The following is a 16450-nucleotide window of genomic DNA, read 5'->3' as shown; positions in this document are numbered from 1 at the left end:
ACTATTCAGGAGAGGATGGCACCAGGAAGTAACAGAAATCTTTATTGCTTGGAATGCTGGATGTTCTGGAAGTGTACGAGAGATTGTCAAAGAATTAATAATAGAAACACCTTCTAGGAACAAGTGGCAGCTCTGCAAAGAGCAGTGCAGAAGTTCTCAGGATCTGAAAATCATCCTTCTCCTCCATTGTCTTTTTTCAGACTTTGGGTTTATGAATTTACTTACCCACCCAATTAGAACAGACTTTTCAACCTTGATTAGAAGATTTAATGTCTATGATATAATTTTCTAGGCTAATTAAATTCCTTTCTATGGCCATATGTTAAAAGTGCTCAAAAAGAACAGGGCACACACAACCCTATTTCACAGGACAAATAGTCCCAGGTCCATTAGGAACAGAAATGCCATTCAAGGCAAACTTTCCCTGTCACAGTGTCCCATAGCACATTTCCACTGCCTTTGTTAAACACCTAGTTCATTCTGGCCTCTGTGTGTGATTGAACATATGTTTATTCATCCCATAAATATTTACCAGTGAGGGTCCATGTACTAGACACTACATCAAATGCAGGAGAAAAAATAGGAAGCCAGACAGAAATCCAGACTCTCCTGCTGACTGCACAGAGCGAAGAGGACCACTGTTCTGAGAGCTCCTATCAGGAGTTAGGGGCTGGGACTTTTCTAAGCAGCATGAATTAGGGAGGGATAAGCAGCCAGTCTGGCTATCTGGCCTCGGTTTTGCTGAATAGGGTTTGCAATTTGAGAGGAATAGCTGAATTGCTTGGGACAGCAGAGGGAAATTGGAGAAGTGCCTTGACAATCTAAAGAGAAGACACTGTGGAGAAAATTGAAAATCCAATGGAAAGTTATCTTAAATGTTGATGTATTGCTTGGAATGAAATTAGATCATGCATGGGAAGTATTCAGCACCCTGCCTGAAACATAGAAAGCAGCAATAAAATGTAATAATTATTATTTTACTCCTTACTCTGAATTTCCATGAAATCTCCAGTAATACTACATTACTTGCCAATCCTGTTGGAGTTGGATTGGGGGGGGGGGGGCGGGGAGCTTTGCGAAAATGGAACAAACTACTGAGTCTGACCTCATGGTGGTCATGGAGTGAAATCTATGGCTACTCCAAGAGGACCAGTCACATTTGAGGTACATGCCATTTATTTGGTGCTTGTCTTGTGCCAGGAACTGAGCTAAGTGCAAACTGTGCATTGTTTCATTTAATCCTCAAAACAACCCCAGGACTTGTGCTAGTACTATTATTATCCCCATTTTACAGATCAGGAAATGGAGGCACCAAGAACACATAATTTGCTCAAAGTTGCAGAGTTAATAAATGGATAGGGCTGGTATTCAAATCTCCATTGACTGTCTCCAAAGCCAACCACTCCACCACTTTACACTCCCAGTCTCTCCACTAACTGTGAGCTCCTGGGGGCAGGAAAAGACAGTGTTGAGGTAGGCATGGCCTAGGGTATTATTCTCATTTAATAAATAAGAAAGTTGAGAGTCTAGAAAATTAGGTGACAAAATAAATATGTTTTGAAATCAGAACTACAACCCCTGCCTTCTGACTCCTACTCAAGTGCTCTTCTCATTAAACAAGATTGACTTCTTTGTGAGAACAATTACCATGTCATGCTCAACTGCTGTTTCCTCTCCTGGGCTGCTAGGCTCACCAAGGCCCAGTCAGGATTAGAGCCTTTTTGGATTTATGGCCTTATTCTTTTCTGGTCTGGGTTATTCAAAGGTCAGTTGGGCTAATGGATTGGGGCTGCTTTGCAGCCTATGTTCAATTTAAAATGTGTGATGCCTGTCAGACTTATTATTCTTAAGAAGGGAGCTCTGATTGGAGCAGGGATGCTATTTTAGAGATGGTTCTGTGATTGGCTTTAAAGAGTAGATCAGGTATGATTCAGAAAGATAGTGCTGAAACTTATGACATGTGGAAAAAAAAGGGACCTAAATTCTCAAATGGACTCCTGATAAGTACAAAAAGATTCTCTGAAATATTTCACAAAGTCTTTTGAAGCCATTAAGAAAGTGCCTGACCAGCACTGAAAGGTGCATTAATGGCTATTTCTACACCGCAATTGAATTATAGAGTCAATCTCCATCTAACTTAAATCACATTGAAGTAGGTTATTTTAAAAATTAGATACAAGCATTCTGGTTTGAAAGGTGACTGGCTAGTAACCCTGACACAACCTTTCCCAACCTCCCAATAAAAGTCTATGAAGAAAGAGAAAATGTCAAAAACAGGTTTTAAAAAAAACTGCCAATTAAGATTGACAAACTATTGCTAGAATCTGGAACTAATTTACACCAACTTCAAGGCCAATGGAATTGGCCTGAAAATGGAGATTTTATTCTGCCCTTGCTTTGCTATTTGAAACAACAAGTCTGCTAGGCTGAAAACAATAATAGTAATAGTAGTTCACACTTATTCAATGTTTCAGGGCACTGCTTTAACCATTTTGCATGAAGTAATTCATTTAATACTCTCAACAACCCAAAGAAGTAGCAATTATTTCACCCAATTTATAGGTGAGGAAATAGAGGCACAGGGAGGTTAAGTATGCTTAGGGTCATGAACTAGTAAGTAATAAATTCCTTCCTTCATTGTGTACCTCCAGTTTAGAAATACATCAGAAATCAAGACTGCCATATCTCTACCAGCAACAACAAAGTATACTGTCATGAAATTTAAGTGCCAAATTATAAAACATCAGACCAGATTTTTTTTTTTAAAAAAAAGGTTAACAAATATAAGAAGAAATGTAGATGCGCGGTGCCGGTCACAGCTTCGCAGAAGCTCATCCTTCGCTACCTTGGTTCACTGGGTCATGGTGCCAGCCTGACTAAGAAGAGGAAGCTCCAGGGAGACGAATGAGGAACCACCTCCTCCTGCTGTTCAAATACAGGGGCCTGGTCCGCAAAGGAAAGAAAAGCAAAAGACAAAAATGGCTAAATTCGCCCAGCCACCGCCGCCGACTGCAGTGACATCCTGCGGCTGATCAAGGAACTAGCTAAATATGAATACATGGAAGAGCAAGTAGTATTAACTGAAAAACATCTGCTAGAGGATGGTTTCGGCGAGCACCCCTTCTACCACTGCCTGGTTGCAGAAGTGCCCAAAGAGTACTGGACTCCAGAAGGTTACAGTCTCTAGCTTCGCCATGTACATGGCCCTTCCATGTACATGGATGGGCGGGGAGGTAACTAAAAGATCCTTTACACAATAAAGTAGATGATCATGATAAATGAGGACACAACACTGTTGGTTTTGCCATGTACTATTTTACATATGACCCATGGATTGGCAAGCTATTATATCTTGAAGACTTCTTCGTGATGAGTGATTATAGAGGTTTTGGCATTGGATCAGAAATTCTAAAGAATCTAAGCCAGGTTGCAATGAAATGTCGCTGCAGCGGCATGCACTTCTTGGCGGCAGAATGGAATGAACCATCTATCAACTTTTACAAAAGAAGAGGTGCTTCTGATCTGTCCAGTGAGGAAGGATGGCGACTCTTCAAAATCGACAAAGAGTACTTGCTAAAAATGGCAACAGAGGAGTGAGGAGTGCTGATGTAGACAATGACAAGTTCTATTCTACTTAGAATACATTTTCAACCTATCTTGCTTTCTATCCTGTTGTAGTAGAATAATAGAATGAGCACCCATTCCAAAGCTTTATTACCAGTGGCATTGTTGCATGTTTGAAATGCAGTCTGTTTAAAATGGCAATTTTATATGCAGTTTGGAGTCATATTTTTCCTTGAACATCTTTTGATTAAACAAGGTGGTGTGATCTTAATATATACGAAAAAAAAACTTCATTCTTGTGAGTCATTTAAATGTGTACAATGTACACACTGGTACTTAGAGTTTCTGTTTTGATTCTTTCATAATAAACTGCCCTTTGATTTAAAAAAAAAAAAAAAAGAAGAAATGTATAGTCATATAACTATTTGGGTAACTTCCACAGATATATTAGAAGAAAAAAAACAAGGCTTATAGATAATTTGAACAATATAATATATAATACAATAAAGAATTTTATAAACAAAAATAAGCCTTATTTTAAAATATTTGAGAAACATTTGCAAAAACTCTTTTTATACTAGAACAAGAAAAGTTCAATAAATCCCAAAAAGTAAACACTGTATTGACTACATTCTCTGCCTAAAATGTGCAAATTTAGAAATCAAGAATAAAAGTTTAAGAATAAAACTCTCCACTTTATGGAAATTAAAAACCCTTTCATAAAAGAACTATCACTCAGCTACTGAAAACTCCTCTCCAGAGATTCAACAACAAAAAAAAGGAAAATTTTGAATTGTTTAAAACTCTGGAGGAGGCTATAGACTGGAGAAGGACCCTGCAGAAGCCAAGTTGAAGAAAGAGAAGAAATATCAGGTACGAATCTTCCATCCCAGACCAGCCAGTTCTCTCCCCTCCCCCTCACTCAGTCTCTGTGTAGGAAAGGCACAGAATCAGCAGGTGGGAACCCTCCTACCAGGGACACAGATTTTAAAATCTCTCACAACAGTTAGACATACCCCACTGTTTGAAGACCTGGGGAACAGGGAAGGACATTACAAGACCCAGGTCAGTGAGGGACAAAGAGACTGAGAAAACATGGACAGAGACTGCATTTCCAGCCCTGGGTCTGAAAACCCTTCCCCCACCCTTGAGGGAAGCAGCAGCCAGTGGCCATTTCCTTGCCTTGGGGATGGCTGGAGTGCTGGGTCAGCTGAGGGAGTCCTCTGCTGCAGGTGTAGCCCCACAGCTAGCAGATTTTGGTCGGCAAAGTAGGGGCATAGGAATCCCGCAGTTTCAGCTCAGCCTGTGCTTGGAAGCAAAGCAGCCTCTGAGGACTATTAAGTTACCGAACAGTGCCATCTGCTGCACAGTTCAGAAAGTGCAGGGACTAGAACCCTTTTAAAAAGATGCTTCACATCCTTTATTAGGACCATAGGAGCTGGTCTACACACCCTGCACAGAAACAGAGCCTTGTTTTGGCTAAGAAATATGGACAACCTAACCATCAAAGCAGGGCTCTACAACAAACCCAGATCTTGCTGACTGGTGGGAGACAGAGTACCACTGGAAGCCAGCAGATCTCTATTAACCACACACAGTCAACTTGCTGGGGTGCCCAGTGCCTACCTCCCATCCCTGAGGCAGGCCATGGTGGGCATCTGATTCTGTGGGAAGACTGGGGGGCAGAGCCAATCTAACAAGTGGCCAGTGAGAGAAACAAAGAAATACAGGGATCAAAGAAAACCCAAGGCAAAGGAGAGAAAACAGCCTCCAGAATAAACTAATCAAGAAAATCAGGTGCCTAGACAGCAAAAAGTCATGAGCCACACCAGGAAACATGAAGATATGGCTCAAAGGAACAAACTAACACTTCAACTGAGATTCAAGAGGTGAAACAGCTAATTAAAGATGTTCAAACAGATCTTCTAAGTCAAATCAATGAGTTGAAAGAAAATGTGACAAAAGAGATGAAGGATATAAGGAAGACACTGGTTAATGATAAGGAAAATTCATGGTATGTTGTCAAAGCTGTCCTCATAGTCAAATTCATAGCATAAAGTGATCTCATTACTTCACTATAACAACAAAATGAAATATGTAAACTTCCTTGTTCAACTCAATAATTTAGCAAATAAACAGAAAGATAAATAAAAATGATATAGAAACAGAGTGGAATTGACATGTGTGGTGGAGACTGGAGGATGATTTTCTTAGCACTCAATAGTTGCCTAAATTTTTCCTATCTTCTTCCTCTATAGAATCTGGAGAGTGAAATATTTAATTTTCCACAATCCCTTGCTCTTAGAAGTGGCCATGTGAAATAAATCTTAGCCCTGAGATACAAATGGGAGCTGATTGAAGGGACTTCTTGGAAAGCTTTTGCTTTCATGTTAAAAAGGGCTGGACAGTTCAAAAAGTGCAAGGGAATAGAACCCTTTTAAAAAGATGTTTCACATCCTTTATTAGGACCACACTGACAGAGCTGGGGCAGTGCTTACCTCTTCCAGGGACACATTTTCTGCCTTGAATATATCCTTGATGTCTGTGTTCATACTAACCATCTTGGGACCATGCAGCCACAAACATGAGGAGAAAAGCCAATGAGCCAAGGATAGTGAAACTGAAAAACAGGATAAGTATGGATGTCTGATGACACTGTTGAGTAGTTGAGCAATACTAGCAACCATCCACCTCTGAGCTTGTTATGCAAGAAAAAGAAATTCTTCTTTGTTTAAGCCACTGTTAGTTTCATTTTCTGAAACGTGCAGCTAAATATACTTCTAACTCAGCATCCAAACAGAAAGCAAAACCTCTGGCTAATCTAGTTTTTTATAAAAGCAAAAAAGCAAATCAATAAAATTAAGATTTAGTCCAGTATATCATGGCTTCAGGGAGAATTTTAAAATTTTAAGAGAATGCCATGCTAATAAAATTGACAATCTCAAAATGGATTATTTTCTACACAAAAATAAATGGAAAATAATCACTCTCTATTCAGGTTTTATGTATCTATTTATTGTATTAGTCAGGAATTGGTCAGGAAAACAAAGTACTCTGGGTATTTTAGACAAAAAAATGACTCAGGAAAAAGAATCATATATTTAAAAACCATTGGGAAAAACAAACAAAAAAGTCATTGGAAGGACCAGAGAAGCCACAGTCAGGAAAGATGACTGACAGTGCTCTGGTTCCCACCTCACTTCCAAGGAATCCAGAAGTTGATACTAGGATGGCTGTTATTAACAACAACAACAACAAAAACAAAAACCCATAAAATTACAAGTGTTGGTGAGGGATTGGAGAAACTAGAACTCTCATCCATTGCCATTGACGGTGGAAATGTAAAATGGTGTTCCCACTGTGGAAAACAGTTTTGGAGTTTCTCAAAAAGTTAATCATATTTAATCATAGAATTACCATATGACCTGGCAATCCCATTTCTAGATACATACGCAAAAGAACTGAAAACAAGGACTTGAACAGATACATGTACCTCCATGTTCATAGCAGCATTATTCACAATAGCCAAAAAAGTGGAAACAACCCAAGTGCCCATCAACAGATGAATGGATAAACAAAATGTGGTATATCCATACAATGGTATATACATTCATTCCTTTTCAGCCATAAAAAGGAATGATGTTCTGATACATGATATTACATGCATGACCTTTGAAGACATCCTGTTGGTGAAATAAGTCAGACATAAAGGGACAGATATTGTATGATTCCACTTTTATGAAATATATAGCATAAGAAAATTCATAGAGACAGAAAGTAGATAAGGGGCCAAGTGAGAGGGGGAGAATGGAGAGTTATTGCTTCATGGGTGAGAAAAATGTTTTTGTAGCACAATATTGTGAATGGAATTAATATCACTGAATTATGCCTTGAAAAATGGTTAAAATGGGGAATCTGGGAAATTTTGTGTTATGTATATGGTACCACAATAAAAAAAAATTTTAATTGAATAAACAAAAAAGATGTTGCTACTGTGCCCCCAGTCAGCAACTACAAGAAACTAACCTTTGCCGATGATGATAGTTGCTTGAAGTACGGAGGAGGGTGTCTCTGGGAGAAAATGCCCCAAGGCCACGACATCCAGGAGGAGAGATGATAGCATCTGTTCTGTTCTGCCTTCTAAGTCTTACAATGAGTTCCTCTCATTAATGGACTATAAATCAGAACTCTGCTGGCAAAGAATTTGGGGAAATATAGTTCTCAGTGTTCCAGACCCTGTGATATAAAGAGATGATAAAGGGGTCAGGAATGGGGGACTGGTCCTAAGTCTCCTGGCCCATTGCTTTATTTTATTTTGGGATACTTTATTTCAGGGAAAAATGAAATGAAATTCCTTGCAATGCAATTCCCACACTATCTAACTGTGTTTCCCCCACTCCCAAATAAATTGTGTTAAAATCCTGAAGGCAGAAGTACATTCAAAATGGCTTAACTGTAGATAACATAATAAAGGGATTATTTATAGAAATATATGCAGAGTTTAAGGGAATCAGCATATACACTGAGGTATTCAAGGCTAGCAACAGTGGGAAGCCATTACCAGTCTCAGGCCAGAAAGAGAGAAAGGGATTGTGGTGGTTTTAAAACATGTCTACAAATTGTCTGATATTCCTCCCTTGAAGAAGTGGAGCTTAATTCTCTGTGTTTGAGTGTGGGCTTGGCTTCATGATTTCCCTCTAATGAAGACATATGGGGGAAGTAATGGTGTATGACTTCTGAAACTAAAAGGCATTTGGTGTCTTCCTTGTTTTCTCACTCAAATCTCTTGCTCTGGAGGAAGCCAGCTGATATTTCATAGGACATTCTAGCAACCCTATAGATAAGCTCACAGGGTGAGGACCGGAGCTGGCTGCCATCAACTATATGAGTGAGTTTAGAATCAGATCCCCCATCCCCAGTAAAGCAGCCCCAGCCAACAAGTTGACTGCAATCTCAGGAGATACCCTGAGTCAGAACCATCCAGCTAAGCCACTCCCTGATACCAGAGCCTTTTAGAAACTGTGTGAGATAATAAATGTTGCTTTAAGATGTTAAATTTTGGGATAATTTGTTCCACAGCAATAGATAACTAATACATAGAGAAAATAATGTTCCCAGAGATGATGACTATTTGAATTGTGGAAGAGGGGCTTCCAGGCAAAAATGGTAGACCTATAGGCTAAGATCACTGCCAGAACCACCAGGCTCAAGCTGGGAAGGAGAGGCAGAAGAAAGCTCTGTGCTCTCTCCTCTAGCATCCTTCAACCTTCTGCCAGGGCATACATGACCTGAGGGCAAATGAGCCCCCATCTATAAAGATTAATCCTCCTGGGGCACTGAGCAGGGCTGAGAAAGTTAGAGAATGAATCTTATGGAGCCAGTGAAGAATAACCAGAACATCATAGACCAATCTCATTTATGAACTATGTTTCAATTGGTTTGATCAGAGGAGAGCCACCAGGAGATGTATAAAATAGGGGAAGTATTTCTGGGATTTGACCTTCCACAATTGTGGGAGCTAATTAAACAGTTTATATATGGTTGTTGCTTCTGTGTCTGGTACTGGAAGATGAAGTCAGCAAAGCAACAGTAGGGAAAGAAAGATGAATGTGAAGTGGGGGCAGCAAGGACTGGGACCTACGAGGACAGACTGGAACCTACATCAGTCTCTCCCTGCCTCCGAGTCTCCAACTTTGATGATGGGGCATGATCTACAGGAGAAATTGGAACCCTTCCTTGTGCAGCTGAGATGCAGCTGCTCCAGGAGTCAGAGATGCTGAAGGCATTGGCCCAGCAGGAGTTGGAGGAGCTGTGGCCAGCTGATGCCCCACTTCAACCAGATGAGCAAGCAGAGCAGTGACAAGGAGCTGAACGGCATCAGAGCCTCTGACTCTGCACCGACCTTAGAAGTGTAAAGGTTCCTCCTCCACTTTGTCTTCCAAATCTCACACAACTCGTCTCTTGTGGCCCAGCTAACCCAGAACTTTGCAGGAAAGGGAATTCTGGAAACATTCTGAAACATAGTTCCAAATGAACTAAATTGATACAATACAAATCCACCAAAGAGTTGCAAAAGCACAAAATATAATAATAGTAAAACGAAATATTTAAAAAATAATCTACCTCAGCTAAATCACATTTACTTCAGGAAAACAGGGATAGTTTCATGTTAGAAAAATCTATTATTATAATGACATCAGTTCAGCAACCCAATAAGAAAAACTAAATGAGACTCTCAATAGACAACAAAAAGGGATTCAACATTCACATCTAATAAAAAAAATTCCTCTTAGAAAAATAGGACTAAAAAGATACTCACTTTAACATATGATATATTAACATCCAGTATCATCCTTAATATTGAAAAATCAGAAATATTCCCACGAATACCAGGAAAAGACAGAGATGGTATATTTCTTCATTATTATGTAGCACTGTTCTGAAAATGCTGTCTGATGCAATAAGACATGAGGCAGAAATAAAAGGTAAAATTATAAGAAAGGAAGAGACAAAATTACTGTTGTTGGCAGACAATATGATTGTATGTCTTTTTTAAAACTGCAAAAGAATAAGTTGAAAGCTTTTGATATGAATTCATAAGAAGTAAAATGGAGGCATACAAGAAAAATGTACAAATTCCAGTAAGTTTCCTCTGTACCAGCAATAACCACTCAGATTATATAAAGGAGAAAGGATTCCAATCACAATAAAACCCTAAAACATTAAATGCCCCATGACATTGACATTTTTAAAGAGTAAAGATCATTTATTTTGTTGAATATCTCTCAATTTGGACCTGTCCAGTGGTTCCCAATAATCAAATTCAGGTTATGCATTTCTGGCAGGGTTACCCCCAAAGTGACTTTCTATCCTTCTCAGCGCATCATATTGCAAGGAACGTGCAGTCAATTTGTGCCATGGCTGATGTCGCTAACTTTGATGGCTTGGTTAAGGTGGTCTCTGTCAGGTTTCTCCACTGTAGAGCTATCATTTTTTCCTTCATAGATAATAAGCACCTTGTGGGAATTTATTTTGAGACCATCTAAGTATCCTGCTTCTCATTAAACTGTCAACTATTTTAAATGGCAATGCTGGTGAGGATACATTTTTTCACACGGTGCCAATGGAAATATAAATAGGTCACATTCTCTGAAAATCAATTGAGCAATCCTTATGAGGAATGTTAAAAATATTCGTAGATTTTGATCTAATAATCCAACTTTTAGGAGTCTGTTCAAGGGAAGATAAAATTCAGAGGTGTGGTCAAAGATGTATTGTTTTTATTTTAGAAATATTTAGAATAGTAAAAATTTGGTAATGAGGAATTGTCCAACAATAGATGGGGAGTAAATAAATTAAAGTAGCTCTGTATGATGGAATAATATGTGATAATTATAATATTCTTAAGGACTAATGGAACAAAAACTAGTCACCAAGTAACGTTGTTTAAAGATGCCACTTAAAACTGCATATACAGTATGAACTTACATGGCTATTAAGCTTTTAGAAAAAAAATTTTACCAAACTTTTAATAGTATATTTGTTTCTGGAGGTAGTTTTGCAAGTACTTTTAATTTTCTCTTTTATATATTACTATATTTTCCCAGTGTTCTATTATAGGCACATATGATATTCTTTTTATAGGTGAAAAAAATTTTTAATAAAGAAACACCATGTACAGATGATATTTCCTGCACAATTTCCTTGTACAAATTTGTGATCAATGCATTACCCTACTCTGGAGTCAGCATCAAAAAGTTGATGGAACAGCTGACAAAGCAGGTGAAATCACTTTGATGTGTTTGGTAGCCCTTAAAATGTGACATTTAACACTGTACAATTACATTTATCTGGACAGACTCTTTTATTTATTAATTCCACCAATTTAATCAATAATTGAACCAATATTTTGGCACCATTTTACAATTTACAATGCACTTTCATCTACATTATCTGAGTTATTAAATGCTGACCTGTTTTGGATCATCTTAATGTTTCCATGGATAAAATCTTAAAAATTTCCTTGAAAACTTAAGTATCCTAACCTCTTTAGAGGTCTGTCTCTTTGCTGTAAGCACAAGTGGTAGAAGAGTTTAGGTCTGAGACTCTAATCATCAGGATCTGAGTTGTCATTTTGCTCCTTATTAGCAGTGTGACCATTGTCTATTCACTTTTATTGTGTGTGCTTCATTTTCCTTCTTTTCAGAATGAAGGATTCCCAAGCTTTCCTTTAGCCATGTTAGTCTAGGATTCCTATATGATGTGTCAGTTCCTTCCATGTCCAACGTGCTTGGTTCCTGTGAGCTGCAAATGCCAACAAACATCAGTGGTCATATAATGTATCTGTGAACATCCTCACCCAGCAATACCTTAACAAGTACACATCAGAAGAAAATTGTCTTTAATTTTTACCTCACTATGATAAACATTGACCAAAACTTGATTTTAGTTCCATTTCCCCAGAAACTCTGGGGTTCTCCCTAGCATGGCTCAGTTTTCTGACCCCAAATTCCTTCCCTTCCCACTCTACCCACCTTGAAAGTCTGTTGACCATGCTGTAAGAAAAGGCATTTTATAAATAATTACACAGTTATTAGGAGCTATTCAATAGGGCAAGCCACAGCATTTCAAACTCTACAGTGTCTCAGATGAACACTTCCCAATGAGTTGGGAGAAATAGGTGGCAAGAAGAGTTCATGCCCCCATTTCTTCACAGGCAGACCATGCCTTGAGCAACTATTTACAAGAGTCTGCTTTTCAGTTGACCTTCACACTAAACTCTGTTCCTCCCAGTAAGAGCTATAACACTTTTAATAAAATAAGTCTCGTATAGAACACAATTTAATTTCTGAGTTGCTGCATCTGAGGTCTGCTTTCGGTAAGTCTTGCTAACCTTGCCAAGTTTTTAAGGCTTCTAGTGGTGTTTGTCAAACCAGGAGCTGGGAAGAGAATAATATTTATTGAGGACCAACCATGGTAAGGTTAAAATCAATCATTAACCCACAACAATCTTGTGAGTGATTTTATCTTTATTTTAGCAAATGAGGAAAAGTCTCAGATACATTAAGTGTGAGTTACCCAAGAGCACACAACAAGACAGTTCTTCCTGATAGAATCTGTAATCTTTCTACTGCACCATGAGGAATTCTGGGTGAGTTTCAGTCCATCTTCATTGCATTGCTGTAGATCATTTATTCATTCAATGAATGTTTATTGGGTGTCCCCTATGTGTCAAGAACTGTACTAGACTCTGGGAATTCATCATGGAACAAAAAAGAAGTCACTCCACTTGTTGGAACTTACCTTCCAGTGGGGAAGACAGAAAGTAAACAAAAAAGTAAAATATACAATGTGCAAGTTGTGATAAGTGTTAAGGAGAATGATGAGATTAATTGTCAGAGATTAGGTTTTGGACATGGTTAATTTTGCAATGTCTGTTAAACTTCCAAATGAAGATATCAGGAGGACAGTTAGAAATATGGGTCTTGAGTTGAAGGGAAAGGTGAATGGAAACACTTCTCTAAGAGAATCAGAGGAGGCACCCTAGATTTTTCTCTGCCTATAGGAGAATGCCAAGTCTCAACCCTCTCTGCTCAGTCTGAAAAAGTGCAACAGCCTAGAGGTAAGAGAACTATTGGTGTGTTTGAGGAACTGAAAGTTGCTCAGTATGGTTGGATGTGGTGAGGGGGATGGAAAAACAAATGAGACCAGAGAGGAAACCAGAGGAAAGATCCTAAAGAATGTTGTAAAGAGCTCAGGCTTTGTCCTGATGTGAATATAGAGCCGTGAACGGTTTTAAAGGAGAGACGGCATGTGCTTTAGAGAAGTGAGCTCTGGCTACAATGGACACTGAATTGAAGAGCAAGACTGGAAGTGGGGAGGCCCACCCAGAGTCTGCCGCCATCTCATCCAGGTTAGAAAGGTTGGTGGTCTTAACCAAGGCAGTGGCAAAAGGATAGAGAAGAGTGGTTTGATCCTAGTTAGGTTTGGACATAGAATTGACAGGGCTTAGTGACTGATTGGAAATGAAGGGCGCGCAAGGGCGAGAAGGTAGTTGAGGATGCCCACGTTTCCAGCTTGGACACCTGGGTGGATGGCAGTGCTGTTTACCAATACAGATAGATAAACAGGAAAAGAAGTAGATCTGGAAAGGTCAAATACATGAGTTTGGTTTTGCCAATGTTGACTTTGAGTTGGCTTGTGGAAAATCCAGGTAGACAGTTGAGCATGTGGATCTGGAATTCATGGGCAAAAATCCAAACTTCAGATATTTTGTACACACACACACACCCTACAAAGTAGATGCAGTCACCCAGGGCTAGTGTATGACATGCAAAGTGAAGAGGACAGAACCCCAAGGAACCCTACATTATCCACATGCACTCTCACTTATCTTTTTATCAACCCTGTGAGATCAGTTTCATCTTCTTTCTCCAGACTCTACTGATTAGAAAAGCACAGGCATTTCCCATCTCCCAGTCCTGGCTTTCTTGTTTGTGTAACCTCTGGGACCCTTTGACTAACTTATTTACATATGGGTTATACATTGTGGGGAAAGACATAGACACACCTAGCGGCCATCTCCCAGCCCTCAACCCCCCACCCCCTCACTCTGCCCTGCCTCCCCTACAGATGTTTCATTATGTTTCCATTCAGCAGCCTGGAATTGGATGGAGGGCTTTTAGGTCAAATGGAATGGCTTAACTATATCTGAAACCCAGAAACTGGGAGCAAGCAGCCCCAGCTACTTATCAGAGTGGGAACTCTCAGTGGCAAGGCCCCTTCTCCTGGACTGAATACCTACCCCACTCTCGGGCAGCACAGATTTGTCTCTCCTCTCCAATGCAAAGTGGGGTGTGCCAGCCATCGACCCCGACTGCAGCAGTTGGCCTCTCTGAGAGACCAGACACAATGGGAACTCTTCCCCTGCTCTTTTGGACCCTCTGTGTGTGTAAGTAATAAAGTGGTCATTTGCTGAAAGTCTTTGTTGTGTCTGAGCCTGTGTTCCCACAATGCACCATATAGCAACTTAGTCCACATACATTTATTGCATGAGGAGCTTATGTTGTGTGAGAACATGTGGAGAAAGTTTGAGTACTGTCATGAAGGCTTTTTTTAAAGCTATGCAATGACCTACATAGGTTAAAATGAGAAACCCTCATTTTTACAGCTTTGAGGTGAGGCTATTTGGACTGGCACTGCGATTTAGATTGGGAGCCAAAGAAGTTACTGACATGGTGAAAGTCTAGCTATAGGAGCCCAGAGATCAGACAGTTCAGGAGATTTAATACATGAAAAATGCCTTTGGACCATGAAGGTGAGAAAAGTAGCACAATCCCCACGTCTTCCTTCCAGTAAGATATTTGCTCAGAGGAAAAGGTGGTTAGACAAAGAATCACTCCACAAGGAGAAATATCTCAAAATGCAAAGTATTTTGCTATCACTTTTAGTTCCTTTCTTGTAGGAGTTCATGGGAAGAAAGAGAAAATATTTCCATAGAGTCCCAAGAGAAGCTTTCCATGTGGGCTCATCCAAATGCATAAGACAGAAGAGAAGATTTTGAAAGGGATTTAAGAAATAGAGAACTGATTTTTTTCCTCTTGAAAAATTGTTGTACCATGTCATTTAAAAACATTTTAAATCCCCAAACATAAATCCACCAAAATGCAATGATTTCATTGTAGAATACACTGAATATAATATTTAACTCAATGACTGAGGATCAAAGTGAGAAAGATTATATGCTAGAATGACACACAGCCTGCTCCATGATCTGCATAGCTGACTGCCCCGGAGCACCTCGAGGGCGAGCTTGATGTTTGCAGTGCCACTGTGGAAGTATTCATGTTCGACTTAGCCATTAGTATGACTCCTGCATTTATATAAAGGAGAAAGGAAAGCCGTCTTCCAAGTTTGTTTCCACAGCAACATTATTCCATATTTACTTCTGTGTCTAAACATGAACAAATTTCAGCTGGAGGGGGCTGAATAAAATCCTTGCAAAATACCAATTAAGACACATTGAGCTTGAAAGTTTCTGGAATTACATTCATTCAACAAATATTGATTAGCAGCCTATCCAAGCCAGGAACTGTCCTAGGCCCTGGGGAAGTAGGGATGAAGAAAACCGTAGGCATGCCCTCCAGATATGGTGAGAGAGGCAGCCGTGGAAAGGAATGACTACAGTTCAGTGTGACAAGTGCTATAAAAGAGGTGTATTAGGAGCATTAGGAGGGAGCAACTAACAGCCCAAAGAAGTCATGGATATTTGAACTAGATCTTGAATTTGACAGAGATATTTGGTCTAGATCTTGAATAACTGATGAGTTTTTGCCAATAAAAAAGAAGGGGAAAGAGGAGAAGGAGGTTGAGTGAGAAAGAGAAAGGACAATTAAGGCAAAGAGAACACTGTGTGCAAAAACAATTGAGGCATGAAAGAGCAATATTAGAGTGAGAAAAGCAGTTTGGGATGCCCAGAAGAGAGGAAGAGAGGAGAGGGTGGGGAGCATGATACGAGGCTAGAAAAGTAGCTGGGGTTGCTTGGGAAGGACTGTATATGTTGCACTAAAGTGTAAGGACTTGATTTTGTAGATGATGAGGATCCACCAAGCATGTTAGAGGCATGATCATATTTATGCTCTTAGACTATTCATATCACTGCAGAGTAGAAGATGGGACTAACTAGAAGAGTTGGGCAGAATATAGGTAGAGAGACCCAGGTAAGCTAATTGAAACCAATATAACTGACATCAAATGGATGTTACCACAAGGTACATACAGGAAACCCCTCTCAAAGCTGCCCTCCCAGTTATCATCCACATTATCACAACATGAAGTGAGTAGTGAATAGAGCAGGGATGATGGAGTCAGACAGCCTGAGTTCAAT

At 39.5% G+C, this 16450-nt stretch overlaps 1 protein-coding gene across 1 annotated transcript; it reads left to right on the top strand.

The window, feature by feature from the left end:
- Window positions 1–3010: 3010 nt before the first annotated feature.
- Window positions 3011–3951, top strand: LOC119536532 (diamine acetyltransferase 1-like). The gene is made up of 2 exons (XM_037839378.1): window positions 3011–3173; window positions 3284–3951. The coding sequence occupies exons 1-2, from the start codon at window positions 3059–3061 to the stop codon at window positions 3595–3597; spliced, it is 429 nt and encodes a 142-aa protein (XP_037695306.1). The 5' UTR covers window positions 3011–3058; the 3' UTR covers window positions 3598–3951.
- Window positions 3952–16450: the final 12499 nt, after the last annotated feature.

This window comes from Choloepus didactylus, chromosome 6 (assembly GCF_015220235.1).
Source record: "Choloepus didactylus isolate mChoDid1 chromosome 6, mChoDid1.pri, whole genome shotgun sequence".
Taxonomy (NCBI): domain Eukaryota; kingdom Metazoa; phylum Chordata; class Mammalia; order Pilosa; family Megalonychidae; genus Choloepus; species Choloepus didactylus.
Note: the sequence above shows the minus strand (reverse complement) of the source record. Positions and strands in the feature narration are given on the sequence as shown.

Excerpts from the sequence above, each read along its gene's own strand:
- LOC119536532 (XM_037839378.1), top strand. The coding sequence starts at position 3,059 with ATGGAAGAGCAAGTAGTATTAACTGAAAAACATCTGCTAGAGGATGGT. Across the intron at positions 3,174-3,283 it reads AGAGTACTGGACTCCAGAAG|GACACAACACTGTTGGTTTT; the intron begins GTTACAGTCTCT and ends ATGATAAATGAG.